The sequence below is a fragment of the Tenrec ecaudatus genome, chromosome 12, assembly GCF_050624435.1.
Source record: "Tenrec ecaudatus isolate mTenEca1 chromosome 12, mTenEca1.hap1, whole genome shotgun sequence".
NCBI classification, from domain to species: domain Eukaryota; kingdom Metazoa; phylum Chordata; class Mammalia; order Afrosoricida; family Tenrecidae; genus Tenrec; species Tenrec ecaudatus.
Window position 1 is genome coordinate 100,669,424 of NC_134541.1, and position 14,709 is coordinate 100,684,132.

General features: G+C 39.4%; 1 protein-coding gene across 3 annotated transcripts in view; it reads left to right on the top strand.

Moving 5' to 3' along the window:
- GSPT1 (G1 to S phase transition 1) overlaps nt 1-14,046 on the top strand; it is a 38,053-nt gene extending 24,007 nt beyond the window's left edge. For all 3 annotated transcript variants that reach the window (XM_075564277.1, XM_075564276.1, XM_075564275.1), the window contains exons 6-15: nt 327-404; nt 1,655-1,835; nt 2,597-2,751; nt 2,938-3,078; nt 4,239-4,332; nt 5,222-5,302; nt 8,352-8,525; nt 9,905-9,994; nt 10,152-10,320; nt 13,581-14,046. In XM_075564277.1, the coding sequence (XP_075420392.1) occupies nt 327-404; nt 1,655-1,835; nt 2,597-2,751; nt 2,938-3,078; nt 4,239-4,332; nt 5,222-5,302; nt 8,352-8,525; nt 9,905-9,994; nt 10,152-10,320; nt 13,581-13,633 (1,216 nt within the window). In that variant the 3' untranslated portion in view covers nt 13,634-14,046. The remainder of the gene's footprint in view (nt 1-326; nt 405-1,654; nt 1,836-2,596; nt 2,752-2,937; nt 3,079-4,238; nt 4,333-5,221; nt 5,303-8,351; nt 8,526-9,904; nt 9,995-10,151; nt 10,321-13,580) is intronic.
- The last annotated feature ends 663 nt before the right edge of the window (nt 14,047-14,709 follow it).

Below are 14,709 nucleotides of genomic sequence, written 5' to 3' on the forward strand. Positions count from 1 at the left end.
ACATTGGAGGCCCTGGCCGTGGTTTGTTTCTTGTCTCTTCTGGGTATACGCCCAGTAGAGGGGTTGCTGGGTCGTATGGTAGCTCGACTTCCATCTGTTTTAGATATCGCCAGATCGATTTCCATAGAGGAGATGTTTTTGAGACCGCAAATACCCATTTTCCCCAAACTTTCATCTATGAATTTAGCATCCACTGCTGGTATAGACACCATTAAAAATACTTATATTCTTCAGTTGAAATTTCCTTTGAAAGCTTTAAAATTTTCCTGACCTCACTGAATAGTTTGTGTTTCCTTCATTATTTTTTGTGTCTTTAACTTTTTCAGGTATTTAACCGGAATGGTTGACAAAAGGACACTTGAGAAATATGAACGAGAAGCTAAAGAGAAAAACAGAGAAACTTGGTAAACGTCTTTGACAATGTAAATGTATTTTAAGGAAAGCCTTGCTTCTGTAATGCTTCTGCAGTCGATTGAACTATACGTTCTTGAGATCTGAGATGGTTTGACAAGGAAAAGCTCCCCACCATAGAAAGTATGAAAAAGAACCAGGTTGATGGGGATCGTGTGTAATCACTAAAATTATATTTAAAAATGTATGATAACCAGAAGTCAAACTTGTTACAGGGGTGGTGGGGCAGAACATAATTCAGTCCTAAATACAATTATGATCATTAACTGAAGAAAAAGAAAATGCAATGTAAAAGAAAGGGCCGGCTTTGTTCTGCTTTCTAACCTCATCTCCTTTTTTTTTTTTTAATAGCACACCCTTTCAGATGGGCACGTTTGATGGGCTTTTTGTTTTTAATGTGAAAATTAATGCTAATCGGTGTTGCCTTATTTTTTTATAAGTCAAATAACCTTTTATGTTTGTGAACATGTACATAACAAAACACACATCTCAACAAATTCTACATGTACAATTCAGTGACATTGATTGTCGTCATCAAGTGACCCTATGGGAGCCTTATTTTTTTTAAAGAGGATTATATGCTACAAAATTTAGATGATGGTGTAATCTGAATAAATGTTTATTGTAAAGGAGTGCTCACCTGCCTGCATGAGTTAAGACATTGGGGTAACTGCAAGGTTAGAGATTCAAGCCCATCAACTGCTAGGAGGGAGAAAGATACAGCTGTCTGCTCCTGTACAGATTTTCAGTCTGGGAAACTCCTTATGGGGGTGTTATGAGTCAGAGTCTACCCAATGACAATGATCTGGTTGTTTTGTTTTGTGCTGTTTAGGCTTGCATTCACATACACTCTTGGAAAACTTGCTTCTCTGTTCGTTCACAGGTGACATTGTATATTTTTGGACATTTTTTGTCCAGTTGTATTCATGAGTTATATGTGTGATAGACTGAAAGCTGGTTCTTACCATTTATCCTTTTAACTGTAGACCAGTAGTTCTCAACCTTCCTAATGCCACGACCCTTTAATAAAATTCCTTGTGGTGTGGTGACCCCTTCAACCATATTATTATTTTCATTGCTACTTCATAACTAATTTTGCTACTGTTATGAACTGGGCGACCCCTATGAAAGGGTCATTTGACACACCACCACCCCCCCCCCAAAGGGTCACGGCCCACAGGTTGAGAACCCCTACTGTAGAAGAATATCTCTTAGCAATATTATTATCTTTAAATTCTTGCAGGTACTTATCTTGGGCCTTAGACACAAACCAGGAAGAACGAGACAAGGGTAAAACTGTTGAAGTGGGTCGTGCCTATTTTGAAACAGAAAAGAAGCATTTCACAATTCTAGATGCTCCAGGTCACAAGAGTTTTGTTCCAAATATGATTGGTGGTGCTTCTCAAGCTGACTTGGCAGTGCTGGTAAGACAATCATTTTCACCCTATCATTGGTTAGAAGGCCCCACGTGAATCTAAAAGGTAGAATTCAGGTTGCAGGTAGCTGTAATAATGCTCGCACTCACAATCTGCCCTCTTGTCTCACGAAGAAAGCTAGGAAATCTTCATTGTATACTTAGAGGAGAGTGTTTCGATGTTTTTCTTTCTTTGCTTTCTAACCTGTTGTTGTTATCTCTCACTGTGTCAGAACAGCGGTTATGAGTTGGGCTGCTAACTAGGTCAACCATTTGAAACCACCAGTCACTCCAAGGGAGAAATATGAGGATTTCTACTTCTGTAAAGAGTCTTAGAAACTCACTGAGGCGGTTCTACCCTGCCCTATCTGGTCGCTGAGTCAGATAGACCAGGTGACAGTGAGTTTGAGTGTCTACTAAATGCCAGACCCACCATTAAGTACTGTGGTTATAAAGATGACAAGAAACTATCCTTTTGGGGGGCTCTCATCCTTTTGTGATTGTGACAGTGTCATGGCACTGGAGCTCCTTAGTGTGTGATTACAAAATCCCCAGGCATACCAGATCCCACCAAGTTGGGGGTGGGAATAAATGTTGACCAAAATGTTGAGCCACTTAGTGTTTGGTTTGTCATGTTGGCAAAAACACAGGTTGGAATGTTGCATGTATTTTCTTGCAAAAAGTGTCTGGTGTGACTCAAAGGAAAGCTGTCTTATTGCTAGAAAGGCATTCTTGACTGGTAAGAATGACCTGTTTGATTTCCTGCAATAGGTGATCTCTGCCAGGAAAGGAGAATTTGAAACTGGATTTGAAAAGGGGGGACAGACAAGAGAACATGCCATGTTGGCAAAGACCGCTGGTGTGAAACACTTGATTGTACTCATTAATAAGATGGATGATCCCACAGTAAATTGGAGCAATGAGAGGTAGGTTTAGATGGGGTTTGCTGCTACCTGGTTTTTTGTTTGTTTTAGCAGGTAGGTTAGTGGATTGAAGGTTGGTATGTGGTATGCTTTTTCCCTGGGAGGTTTTTCTAACCTTTGAGTTTTTTAAATGATGAAAACAGTTTAATTGCTTAGTGTTATAATTGGATTGTTTATATATATTCATAGATATGAGGAATGTAAAGAGAAACTAGTGCCATTCCTGAAGAAAGTTGGCTTCAATCCCAAAAAGGACATTCACTTTATGCCCTGCTCGGGACTGACAGGAGCAAATCTCAAGGAGCAATCAGATTTCTGTCCTTGGTACAGGTAAGTCGCTTTTGTCTTCTTTTTTTTTTAAAGTAATAAGAGACTGTCATATAGACTTTATCTGTTTTTTACCTGAGTTTTTTTGATGGATGTGTCCTATATGAGATATGTGATTAACACAGATTTCTTTCCATTCTGTGGGCTGCCTTTGCACTTTGTTGCTGGTGGCCGTTAATGCTCAAACCAGTTTAATTTGATAAAGTTTCAATGACTCATTTCTCTATGTGTGCTACATTTAAATCTTTGTCAGCTTTTATTTGGTGAGCTGTAAAGTCTGTGTCTAGGTTCCTTTTTTTTTTCTTTTGCCATTTGGACATTCATTTCTTTGTGTGCCAATTTTGAACGCACTCTTGCCTTGTTGAATTGTCCGTTGGCACCCTTGTTGGAAAGCAGGTGGCCATAACATAGTTTATTACTGAATTCTTGATTGTACTCCTCCATCTCTGTACATCGAATGTTAAGCCAATACCACCAAGTCTTGACCGAGGTTGCTTTGTATTAACTTTTGAAATACTCAAGTGTGAACTTTCTAGATTTGTTCTGTTTCAAGATAGTTCTGGCTCTCCTGGGTCCTTTTGAGTTCTATATGAGTTCTAGCATTAGTTCATTAATTCTGGCAACCAAAAAAAAGACTGGGATTCTGATAGGAATTGTATTGGATCTGTAGATCAATTTGGGGGATATAGGCAGTCCCCAACCTACGACATACTCAAGTTACAATGAACTGCACTTACAGAGCATATTTACCCCGCTTTTATACCTCTTGTGCTTCACAGTGCTGCAGCCCATAATTTACTGGTGTTAGTATTCTTTAATGGAATGTGTCTGATCCCCAGAAGACAAAAATCTGACTTATTTTTTAAATATTATGATTTATTTTTTTAAATATAATATAGCCATTTCTTTACAACATATGGGCTATTTGCTATAAAATACATTTCTAAGTGTTAATCATTAATCACTCGTTATTTTTAAAAACTTAAAGTTGGACCGACCGTTATATTTCTAGTTTTCTGAGAAATAAATGAGAGATGTGGTTGAATGAGTAAAGTACATGGGTAGAATTAAAATGTTGTTATAGTGTTTTTTGTAGGAAGTTACAGATTCTTGTAAATTTTGATGTTTTTGTTGACTTTCTTTCATTGCTGTTACGTTTTTAGTGGGTTACCATTTATTCCATATCTGGATAATTTGCCAAACTTCAATAGATCAGTTGATGGACCAATCAGGCTGCCAATTGTGGATAAGTACAAGGTAACCAAAATGCTGAAGAAATTAGAACCTTTGTGTTCTATTTTTCACTAAGAAATACTACACAATTCACAAAAACATAACAGACTTTATTTTAATGGTTGCGTATTTAAAGGTGTAGATAGATCTGAGTTTATTTAATCAGCTTAGTTGATTTCCTTTTCAATGATATTATGGTCCTGTCCTAAAGATAAACTCTCAAGTTGGTGAACATTGATAACTTTCCAAAAACACACTGTCAATTTATATTACCAGCAATATACTTGAGTTTTACTCCAGTTCAACGACAGATTAAATCTTTAAATTCAAAACAAAAACAAAAGTTCCTTTTGTAACTAGTTACTTTTAATTACATGAAATTTTTTAAGGCCCCTCTCTGGTGTAGTGGTTCAGTATTGAGCTGCTCCCCCCAACAAGGTCAGTAGGTCAAAAGCACCAGTCAGCTGCTTAGAGGGAGAAAAATGGGGCTTTCTTCTCTAGGAACGAGGTCCAGTCTCAGAAACTCACCGGGACCGCTCTTCCGTGTCCTGTAGGGCCAGTAGGAGTCAGCATCAACTCGATGAGCTTGGCGTGGTTTATCTTACAAATGCCTCATCCTGCCATGGGTTCTGTGTAAACTTCTTGGACAGGCATTCTTTGCCCGGCTATATGTAGTATAGCGCTGAGTTGAAATCGGCTGACGGCAGTAGTTATATGAAGAAACAGGCTCCAAGAAATTTACGTCAGGTCTTACAACTGGAAACCCTGCCCCATGTTTTCTTAGGCATGCCTATGTCATTGTTTTCAACCACCCTGTGTTGAAGATTTTCCTTTATGAGTACGCTTCGAAATGCTCATTTGGGGCCATTTTAGAACACTAATACAGTCTGGGGACTCACTTTGTTTTCCCCAGGATATGGGTACTGTGGTCCTGGGAAAGCTGGAATCGGGATCAATTTGCAAAGGCCAGCAGCTTGTGATGATGCCAAACAAGGTAAGAGGCAGAGTGCTCTTTCCAACCTAATTTTTCCTTGAGAATGCTAGCAAAGAGCCAGACATTTCCAAAGCTTGTGAGTTTCCTTTGAAGGAAACTTATGTAATAATAATATTCAGAATTACTTTCTTTCACAATTTGAGCATGTTAGCATGGTGTTAGTGCTATTCAGTTAGGTCGGTGTTAAGACCTTGTTTTAGGGCTTTCTGTACTAAAGTTTGCCCTAGAAGAAAGCTTAGTGCTCTCAGTCCCACTGTTTTACAGAAAGGAAAGAGAGATCGGGGTTAAAAACATGGATCAGAAAGAGCTGAGGGCAACAACTCAGGTTTCATCATGGTGTGTGTAAAGTGTCTTTAGAACTCAGAGGAGGGTAATGGATACTGCACATGATGGGTCCAAACCCTGATCTCAGTTACTCTTCTTTGGAGCCGTTCATCAAGACGTGTAAACTCTCCCTGGATGGTTCTTTGGTCATTTCTGGCTGCTCCTTTGCTAGTACCTGCTCACGACTGGTTTCTCAGGCAGGCAGAGAGGGCTTCTGACCACTCCACAGATGTCACTTTGTGTAGGGAAACAGCCAGGTACCATCAGAACCTCTGGAGAGAGCTCTTAAATCTTTAAGGAGAATGTCCTTACTGTGTTCATTACACAGTGAATTAGAAAGTTTGAGTTTGTCTTAAGGTTTCCACGGCCAGTATAATGGTTAGGTATAATTGACACCTTATGAATTCTAGTTCTGCCTTGGAGATTAGGGTATCTAAGTTCCAAAGTGTTTACATTTAAAGCTTGGTGTTTCTAAGGGAGGTAGCTTTTGCAAACTGTAGCATGCCGAGTAAGTGAAAAGAAAAGCTGAGCCCTTGCTCAGTTTTGCTGATGGAGGGCTCACAGGAGTGGCATTCCTTTGTTGACGCCAAGGAGTATGGGAGAGCCGCGAGAAGCGGCTGCTTAATGAACTGGGGGTTTCTGTTGTAGAGGACAGGGGTGTGGGGCTAGAGGGTGGTTACAGACGTAACACTGAGCACACTGGATGCCAGTGTAAAAGGTTACATGTATTTTACCACAATAAAACGTGCAATTGAAGAATTAAGGAATGTAATGCCTACGTATACCTGCTGCTTTAGTACAAAGGTGCAAGGGAAGTGGCTATTCCGTGTAGAAGGTGAGGCTTATACTAATAGCTGGGCAGATGGGTTTCAAAGTAGTTCTCCCAAGTCTCAATGGAATTAGGGTGAAGATATTTCAAGACTGAAGAGATCAAACTATTTGACATTGTAAAACATTGTTCCACAGTATGGGCCAATCTTAAAAAACCAACCATTATACCTTTCATAGGTGAATACCTTAACTCTTGGTTCTTACATGATAGTTCATGGAAACCGACCGTTTGCTACCCTGCTGCCTGTGCTCAGTCACAGCACAAAGCACAAGGGAAGGAGGAGCCTGGAAAGTTCTCCTGTCATGAAGTCTCTGTTGCAGAGATTAGCTTTGAGTTGGTCTACTGTAGTAGAGAAGCTGAAGCAACAAGCTGCAAGTTTGTAGCACCATGTGGTTTTTCTGAGAGCATATTGCCTCATCTTTCTCCCATGGAGCAACTGAAGGATTGAATCTTTGACTTTATGGTGAGCAGGCCAATACTTCAAAACTTAATCTCATATTATTAGGAATGTGGCTGGCTGTTTAGAGGGGCCTCCACTTGCAGCCAAAGCTCTGTGAAGTCAGAACGCTATCCTCAGGCCCCTACGGCAAGATCGGGTAGCTGAGAAGCCAGCTGCAGACAGATCTGCAGACTAGCCTCCCTCCTTGGCTCTATGTGTCCTAAAATCACTGCTGTAGTTACTTTGGTGGTTCTCTGGAGCACAGAAAGTCGTTTTCATTTTGAAAACTTTTCGCAACTTTAAATTTAATATTTGGTAACTACAGAATAACTCAATCTTTAGATGAGCTCTGTGGTGGGGAGAAAGAATTCATTTCTATGCTGCATTGTTTGGGCAGGAATACTATATAGATTGGTGTGTAGTGAGCTGCTGGTGTGGGCCTGCCCCTTATGACTGAAAAACTTAGCCATATTCAGTGATGTGGCTCTCTTTCAGTTCTTGGAATAATTGTAGCAGGCAGAAATGATTTAGGTATAAAGGCCTTTGGGGAAAGAAAACTTGTTTGGGAGCTAACAGTATGTTGAATTCTGGCATGGAACATAATAGTGATTCTGGAGTGTCCAGTGCCATTTGCCATCATGAGTTTGTTCTGTCTTGAGAGCTGTGTGTGGTTTGGTCTTGCTTCTTCGTATCTGTGTTCACTTGTTTTCAATCAATTCTTTCAATGGACAGAAATGGAGTAAGATACAGGAGTACTTAGGGTATCACTTTAGACATTTTTTCTGATACACTTTAAATTGTGGTAAAATACACACATAAGGGGGCTTCAAAAGTTCATGGGAAAATTCCAGTATATTTCAATTCCATTTACCCATGAACATTTTTCCCCCATGAACTTTTTGAAGCCCCACAGCATAACATTTACCCTGGGTGGGTGACACCAACCATATCCAGTGTGGGCGACCCTATCACCTGTATCTACTTCCAGGACATTTTCATCACCTCAAAAGGAAGGCCTGCGCCTGTTATATAAGTCAGTGTGCTTTTTAAGCCTAATTGAAGTTAAAGTAACTGCTGAGACGTGTGCTTCATGAATTTGGGGTTTGGCTGGATTTGACGATGTGCCTGGTAGACCCTCCAGTCCAGTCCCACATAATAAAAATGACCTCTATAGAAATAAAATCCAAGTGTTAAATTTAGTTTTTGATTTAAAAAAATAAAAGATTAATATTTTGAGTATGGTATTAAAAAGATGGTAATGTTTAAATGGCAACGTGTCATGCAAAGACAGTGGTGTTTTATATTCAAATGAGTATGTTGACTAATCCACACCCACAAACTGGGAGGGAGCCATCCAGACAGCCTGGGGCAAACACTGGGGTAGGCTGTATTCCCCAATGGAGTCAGCATCTGGGAGAGCTACCAGTCTGTTTGGTTGTTGTTGTTTTTTTTAGCACAATGTGGAAGTTCTTGGAATCCTTTCTGATGATGTAGAAACAGATTCAGTAGCCCCAGGTGAAAACCTCAAAATCAGGCTGAAAGGGATTGAAGAAGAGGAGATTCTTCCAGGGTTCATACTTTGTGATCCTAATAATCTCTGTCATTCTGGACGGACATTTGATGCGCAGGTAAGTCAGTTAACTTAGTTCTCTTGACTGTCTACGTGAAACTTGGATTTCACATGCTGCTTGTCTTGAGTGACAAATAGCAGGCCCCTGAATACAAACTAGTATATAGAAGGGGAGTTGAAATACTATAAACCATAAATATGACCACCATAGGGTATTCTACATCAGGAGTCAGCAGACTTGAGATTGAAGAGCCAATCCTGTCCCTCTCAACAATTGAAAAGTTATTCAAGAGCCATAAATCTATTTTTAAGCAAATGAAATGACCATTATCTGAATAACTTGTTCAATTTTACTTCAGAGCCACATGTATATACTGAAAGAGCTGCATATGACTCGCAAGCTGTAATTTGCTGACCCTTGTTTTAGAGCAGTGGTTCTCAACCTTCCTAATGCCGCGACCCTTTAATACAGTTCCTCACGTTGTGGTGACCCCCCACCATAACATTATTTTCGTTGCTACTTCATAACTGCAAGTTTGCTACTGTTATGAATTGGCGACCCCTGTGAAAGAGTCGTTTGACACACACACACACACCCAAAGGGGTCACGACCCACAGATTGAGAACCATTGTTTTAGATGGTACAACTGTGAATAATAGTTTTCTTTGTAAAGTACCCTTTTATGTGCTTAGTATCTTCGTTTTGGTAGTTTTCAGAGTACCTAATATTCCCTTTGTAAAATAGATATTAATAGTAATATATAATTACTTAACCTTGTGTATAAAATGCCCTTCACTTTAAAGTAGGACTCAGTATCCTTGGAAGTAAGTCATGGCCTGACTGATCTTCCAGAGTAAACTCTCCAAGCAGGAAAATGTCCTTTTTCTGTTGTTAGTAACCTGACCCCCACAGGAGAGTGAGTTAGTAACGAGTGGGTGTGAGGTAACAGAATTTTCCAGTTGTTATAACTAAGTGTTCAGTATGCAGACAAACTGAATCAAGTTACAGAGGATGTGTGGTGAAGAAATAGATAAAACTATGGATATGAAGAAATAGATAAAACTTGGATATGAAGAAATAGATAAAACTATGATCCTTTCACATCTAGGAAACAGTCGCTTGTGATCTAGAACAATCACTGTAATTCCTTGGGGAGAAAAGCAGAAAGGATGGTCTGTGGAGGAGGTTTGCTTGCTGTGCTTTTTAAAGTCAGATAGGTGCTTGCCAAGAAGATCAGTAGGGTAGAGGATATTCAAGTTCAGGCTGTGAGGTTAGGCAACTTGATCCTTCCTATGACAAAATTAACCTGACCCATCACTCCAACTCAAAAATAGCTTAGGTGGTAGGTTACTCTTTCTCTGTTACTCTGTGATACTTAACACTTCATTCTTTTCTGACTGGAGTATAAAGATGAGGTTGTTTTGGTTTTTTGACAGATAGTGATTATTGAGCACAAATCCATCATCTGCCCAGGTTATAATGCGGTGCTGCATATTCATACCTGTATCGAGGAAGTTGAAATCACAGTGAGTTTGCTTTCAGATAATTTCATTTTTCCTGATTGTAAAGTTAACTTCATCTTAATGTTTTCTGATAGCCAACAGTGATGTGTTTTTATTTCCATTCCTTAGAGTATTTTTGTGTTTTTTGTTATTTATCTTCTCATCCTTTTTTCTTGGATAGGCCTTAATCTGCTTGGTAGACAAAAAATCTGGAGAAAAAAGTAAGACTCGACCCCGTTTCGTGAAACAAGATCAAGTATGCATCGCACGCTTAAGAACAGCAGGAACCATCTGCCTTGAGACCTTTAAAGACTTCCCTCAGATGGGCCGCTTTACCTTAAGAGACGAGGGTAAGAGCCTTTTGGTGCTTTGCTTGAGCACGCGAGGCAGCAGGCTCAGAGAGCATTTGGATTGTGTTCTTCCGGGGGGTTGCACAACTTGACCAGCAGACAGTACATTATTGGCCATGCATTCTGACATTAATTCTCTGAGTGAATTAAGAATCTGAATTTGGGAGCTTTGTTAATAGTGGGTTTTGAGAGCAATTTTATTTACTAAGGAGCCCTGGTGGCATAGTGGCTATCCAGCTGCTAACCGAAAAGGTCAGCAATTTGAAACTTCCAGTGGCTCCATGGGAAAAATAGTCTCAAACTCACAAGGTCAGTTCTACCTGTCCTGTAGGGTTGTTATGAGTCAGCACAGACTACGGCACTGAGTTTGGTCTTGGTTATTTACTCAGGTAATTTCAGTTTGTGTGACTATAACTGATTTTGAACATTGACAGCCACTGGGGCGCCACCACCCCGCCCCCTTTATGGAGTAGACTGCGATGCAGTCGAGTTCCAAATCAATTTTTCTTATAAGAAATCACTGAAAATGGATTAATTTGTTCTCTACCTCCAAGTCTTTACCCTACCCTTGGCTTTTTATACAAAACATTACATATTTCACTAGGATCTGGCTGGGTTTCTCTTTAAAAAAACAACCTGTTTAAGGTGGTCTGTTGGTGTTTACTTAACTTTTCTAAAAGGGTTTACTAAATTATCAACAATATCAATAACACGGTTAACCAGTTCCGTATCATGATTCTTTTCAAAAAACTCTTTCTTAGGACCCATGTTTTTTTTTTTTAATCTAAAACCAGTACAAAAAGCCACAAAAACTAAGAAAATTATAGCAAAACTCTTGGAACACAGCCGGAAAAGGTTTAAACAACGTGTACTAACAACACCATCTAGCGCCGAGTGACTAAAACATGAACTGCTTTTAAAATTGAAAAGGATGAGATTTTTTTACAAAAATCACATGCATTGGGTTGGATTCGGATGGTTTTGTTTGAGCTCCAATGCAAAATTTTCTCAACATTTCGCATTGAAATCCGATTATGTCAAGGACTGATGTGGTTGAGTTACCGGCATTCTACTGTGTCTACTTTAATTTTATGAGAGATCTATTAGTCATGGTCTTTTTGAGTGTTGTCATTTCTACCTCTCTGGAGGTTATAGAACAGCAGTAAGTTTCCTGTCGTGAGTTATGAAATTCTTTGCTATCGTGCAAACAAATATTTATTAAAGATTTATTTACAAGTTGTTACCATTTCTAACATTAACTATTATAAGATGGTAGAAAACCATAAATATAATTGTGATTGAGTCTAAATCTAGACTTGTTCAAATGTTGAGTTTAATTCCATGTAGTGATGGAATGCCCTTAGTGACCACTGGGAACATGATGGATGGCTCCTCTAACCTTATCTCAGGAGGCCTGCTGGCATAGCGGTTACCCACTGGACTGCTAGCTACAGGTTCAAAGCCACTCTACAGGAAAGATAGGCTTTTCTACTTGTGAGCTAGTCTTGGAAACCCATAGGGCAGTTTCTACCCTGCCCTATAAAGAGTCACTATGAATCTACTCGATGACAGTGAGTGAATGACTGAAGAAATTACGCAGGAATTTTTAACCCTACAATTATCTTTTTCTAAGGGATCCCTTAGCTGTTAGAGGTATTTTTATTTTCACAAGACCCAGTGGAAACCCTCCTTCTGATCCACAGAAAAGCTGCCCAAGAGTGTGTTTACCGCATTGCTTAAGGATAAATTTGGTTTTTTGTGGGTTTTTGTTTTTTCAAAAACATTACTGATATCTACTATGTGCCATAAAATTCAAATCTTGAAAACACACAATTACATTTGAATATGTTTCCAGGGTCCCACAGCCACCATCACAGTATGATTTTAGAATGTTTCATCTAAAAAGAAAACCTGGTACCCCTTTACAGTCTCACTCCCCGTCCCACTTCCCCCAGTCATAGGTGGCCACAACTTTACTTTGTGTCTCTTTTTGAGACAGTCTACAACCATGCAATATGTCTTTTGGACCTCATTTGCTTACCATGATGTATTTGAGGTTTAAGCGCATCTCATGTATTGTGTGAGAGTAAGTCAAAGAGGATCACTATCTAGGTCATGCTTGCATGCATCGATTCCAAACAAAAGCACGTTTTAAATCTTTGTGCTCTCATCTGGTTGCAGGCCAGTTCTTGTCAGTAGCACACCTACCTTCCAAAAGGTCCCATCATAATAGCTTCTGAGGGGATGATGGGCCAGTGAAGTTCAATACAGAGCTCAGCTCAGAAGGTTCTGGGGGCTTTTTGTTGTTTCCTACTTTTGACAGATGTTGTCAAAGATCACAGGGACTCAGGAAGAACTTTCAGCCAAAATTGGCAGGGAGTGGGAGTTGTAACCTTGTTAAGAAAGGGGCCAGGACATTTGGGACAAGGAAAGTTTTTCCCATCCTAACAACATATCTGCACATTATTCAAGAGTAGCAAGGACTGTCCTATGAGAATTTCATGGGGAAATTACTCCACCTGCCCTACCACCCTGATGTACCTGATCACACGTTTTGTTCCCCGAATGTAAAGAGCATTGAAAAGGCCGTTCTGATACAGTGTAGATAGAAACAGCACCGCTCCTTGACACAGTATGAATGCACAGGCCAAGATGGAGGCTGTTCAAGAAACAACGACTTAGGGCACTCGTAGCCTTTCCCCTTGCCTTTCCTCTAATTTCCTTCTTTTATGGCCTTTTAGATTACATTGTGGGCATTCTGCAAATTGTTTATCTTAGCATCCTTTCTGATCAAAGAAGTCATCTCTTTCCAGGTCTTCCCCCAAAGACACACCACAGAGCACACTGAAACACACACACACACACACGATAAGTTTGATGAGGTATTACTTGTCTCTGTTCTGTACAATGATTTGACCTGTGATGACCTGTGAACAGAGAAGACTACTCCATAGGGTCTCAGAGCCGAGACCTAGAAGCCCACTGCAGTCAGGCCTAGCTTCCAAGGTGCTCGGGTGGGGTTTGAGCCCCCAACCTTTTAATTCACAGATGAACACTTAACCATTTGTGCCACAAAGGGACTCCTCGTAACAAGAATATCAAAATTGTGTCCTCTATGGGAGAGTCAGTTAATTAGTAATTGACATTGTAAAAGGTATTTTTGTGTTTAAAATAATAAGCTGTAAAACCTTACATAGACTTTTTGTTAACTACTGAAAGGCTTTTTTGTTTTGTTTTTTGTTTTTTTATTTTATTTCTAGGTAAGACCATTGCAATTGGAAAAGTTCTGAAACTGGTTCCAGAGAAAGACTAAGCATTTTCTTGATGACCCTGCACAATACTGTGAGGAAAATTAACTGCAAAAGCCTACTTCACACCGCCTTCTCTTAATTTCTGCCCATAGACAAATCTCTCCCGTTTTACAGAGAAAATTCACAGCAAAGTCCACATGATGCCAGCTTTCTCATATTGAGAGCTCTGCTATGCCACTGGTGAATTTTCCCCGATTTTTTTCTTCCCCTCTCAAACTTGGCTTCCTTGGACAGATTTGGCAATAGCTTTGTGAGTGATGTGGACATAATTGCCTACAATAATGAAACCGACAGGATTTTTTTAAAGGCATATTTAGGCATTTTTCCCCAGGCAGATCATTCTGCGTGTGCGAGTGTGTGTGCACATGTTACAAAGACAACTACCATGTTAATAAAATATTCGATTTGAAACCCTTTTCGGTATTTGAATTGCTTTTGAATAATGTTTTTTATCTGAATGTAACATTGTTGCATTAGCTTTTTAACTTTACCAAGTAATTGAATACCTTTTATTACTTGGACTTTTCTAAAATCTTCCCCTTCTCACTACTTTCAATGAGGCATTTACAAATGATGTTCAAGTTTGTATTAAAAGAAAGAATCTGACCCTTTTGATGGTTAATGCATACATACAGTAAAATGCAACTGCAAGACTGCTTAATTAGGTCTATCGGTTATTTTCAGCCAATTCAGTAAGTTGTTTTAAAACAGAAGAACAACATACTGTCATGTTTATTTGTAGTCAATATGAAATTGTTCCCCTACAGGAAATTCCATGAACTCATTATTGAATCAGTGGGATTTAAAATAAAGAAAGCATGCTAAGACCTGGAAAAAATGCCTCCTTTAGTATTTATAAGAGCTGCATGCATCTCGTATGAAACCCTATCAGTTGCAAGTGCCAGAAGTTCTACAAGCTGTTCAGTTCACTCTTAATTTTAAAGCTGGATATGAAGCTGCAGGTGAAAGCTAACCTCAATCCAGCAAACTAAATGAACATATATTTAGGATCATCAAAATTTGCACAGCCTGAAATTTACAAGAATATGTAAAATCAAGCACAGGGTAATAGGTTTTC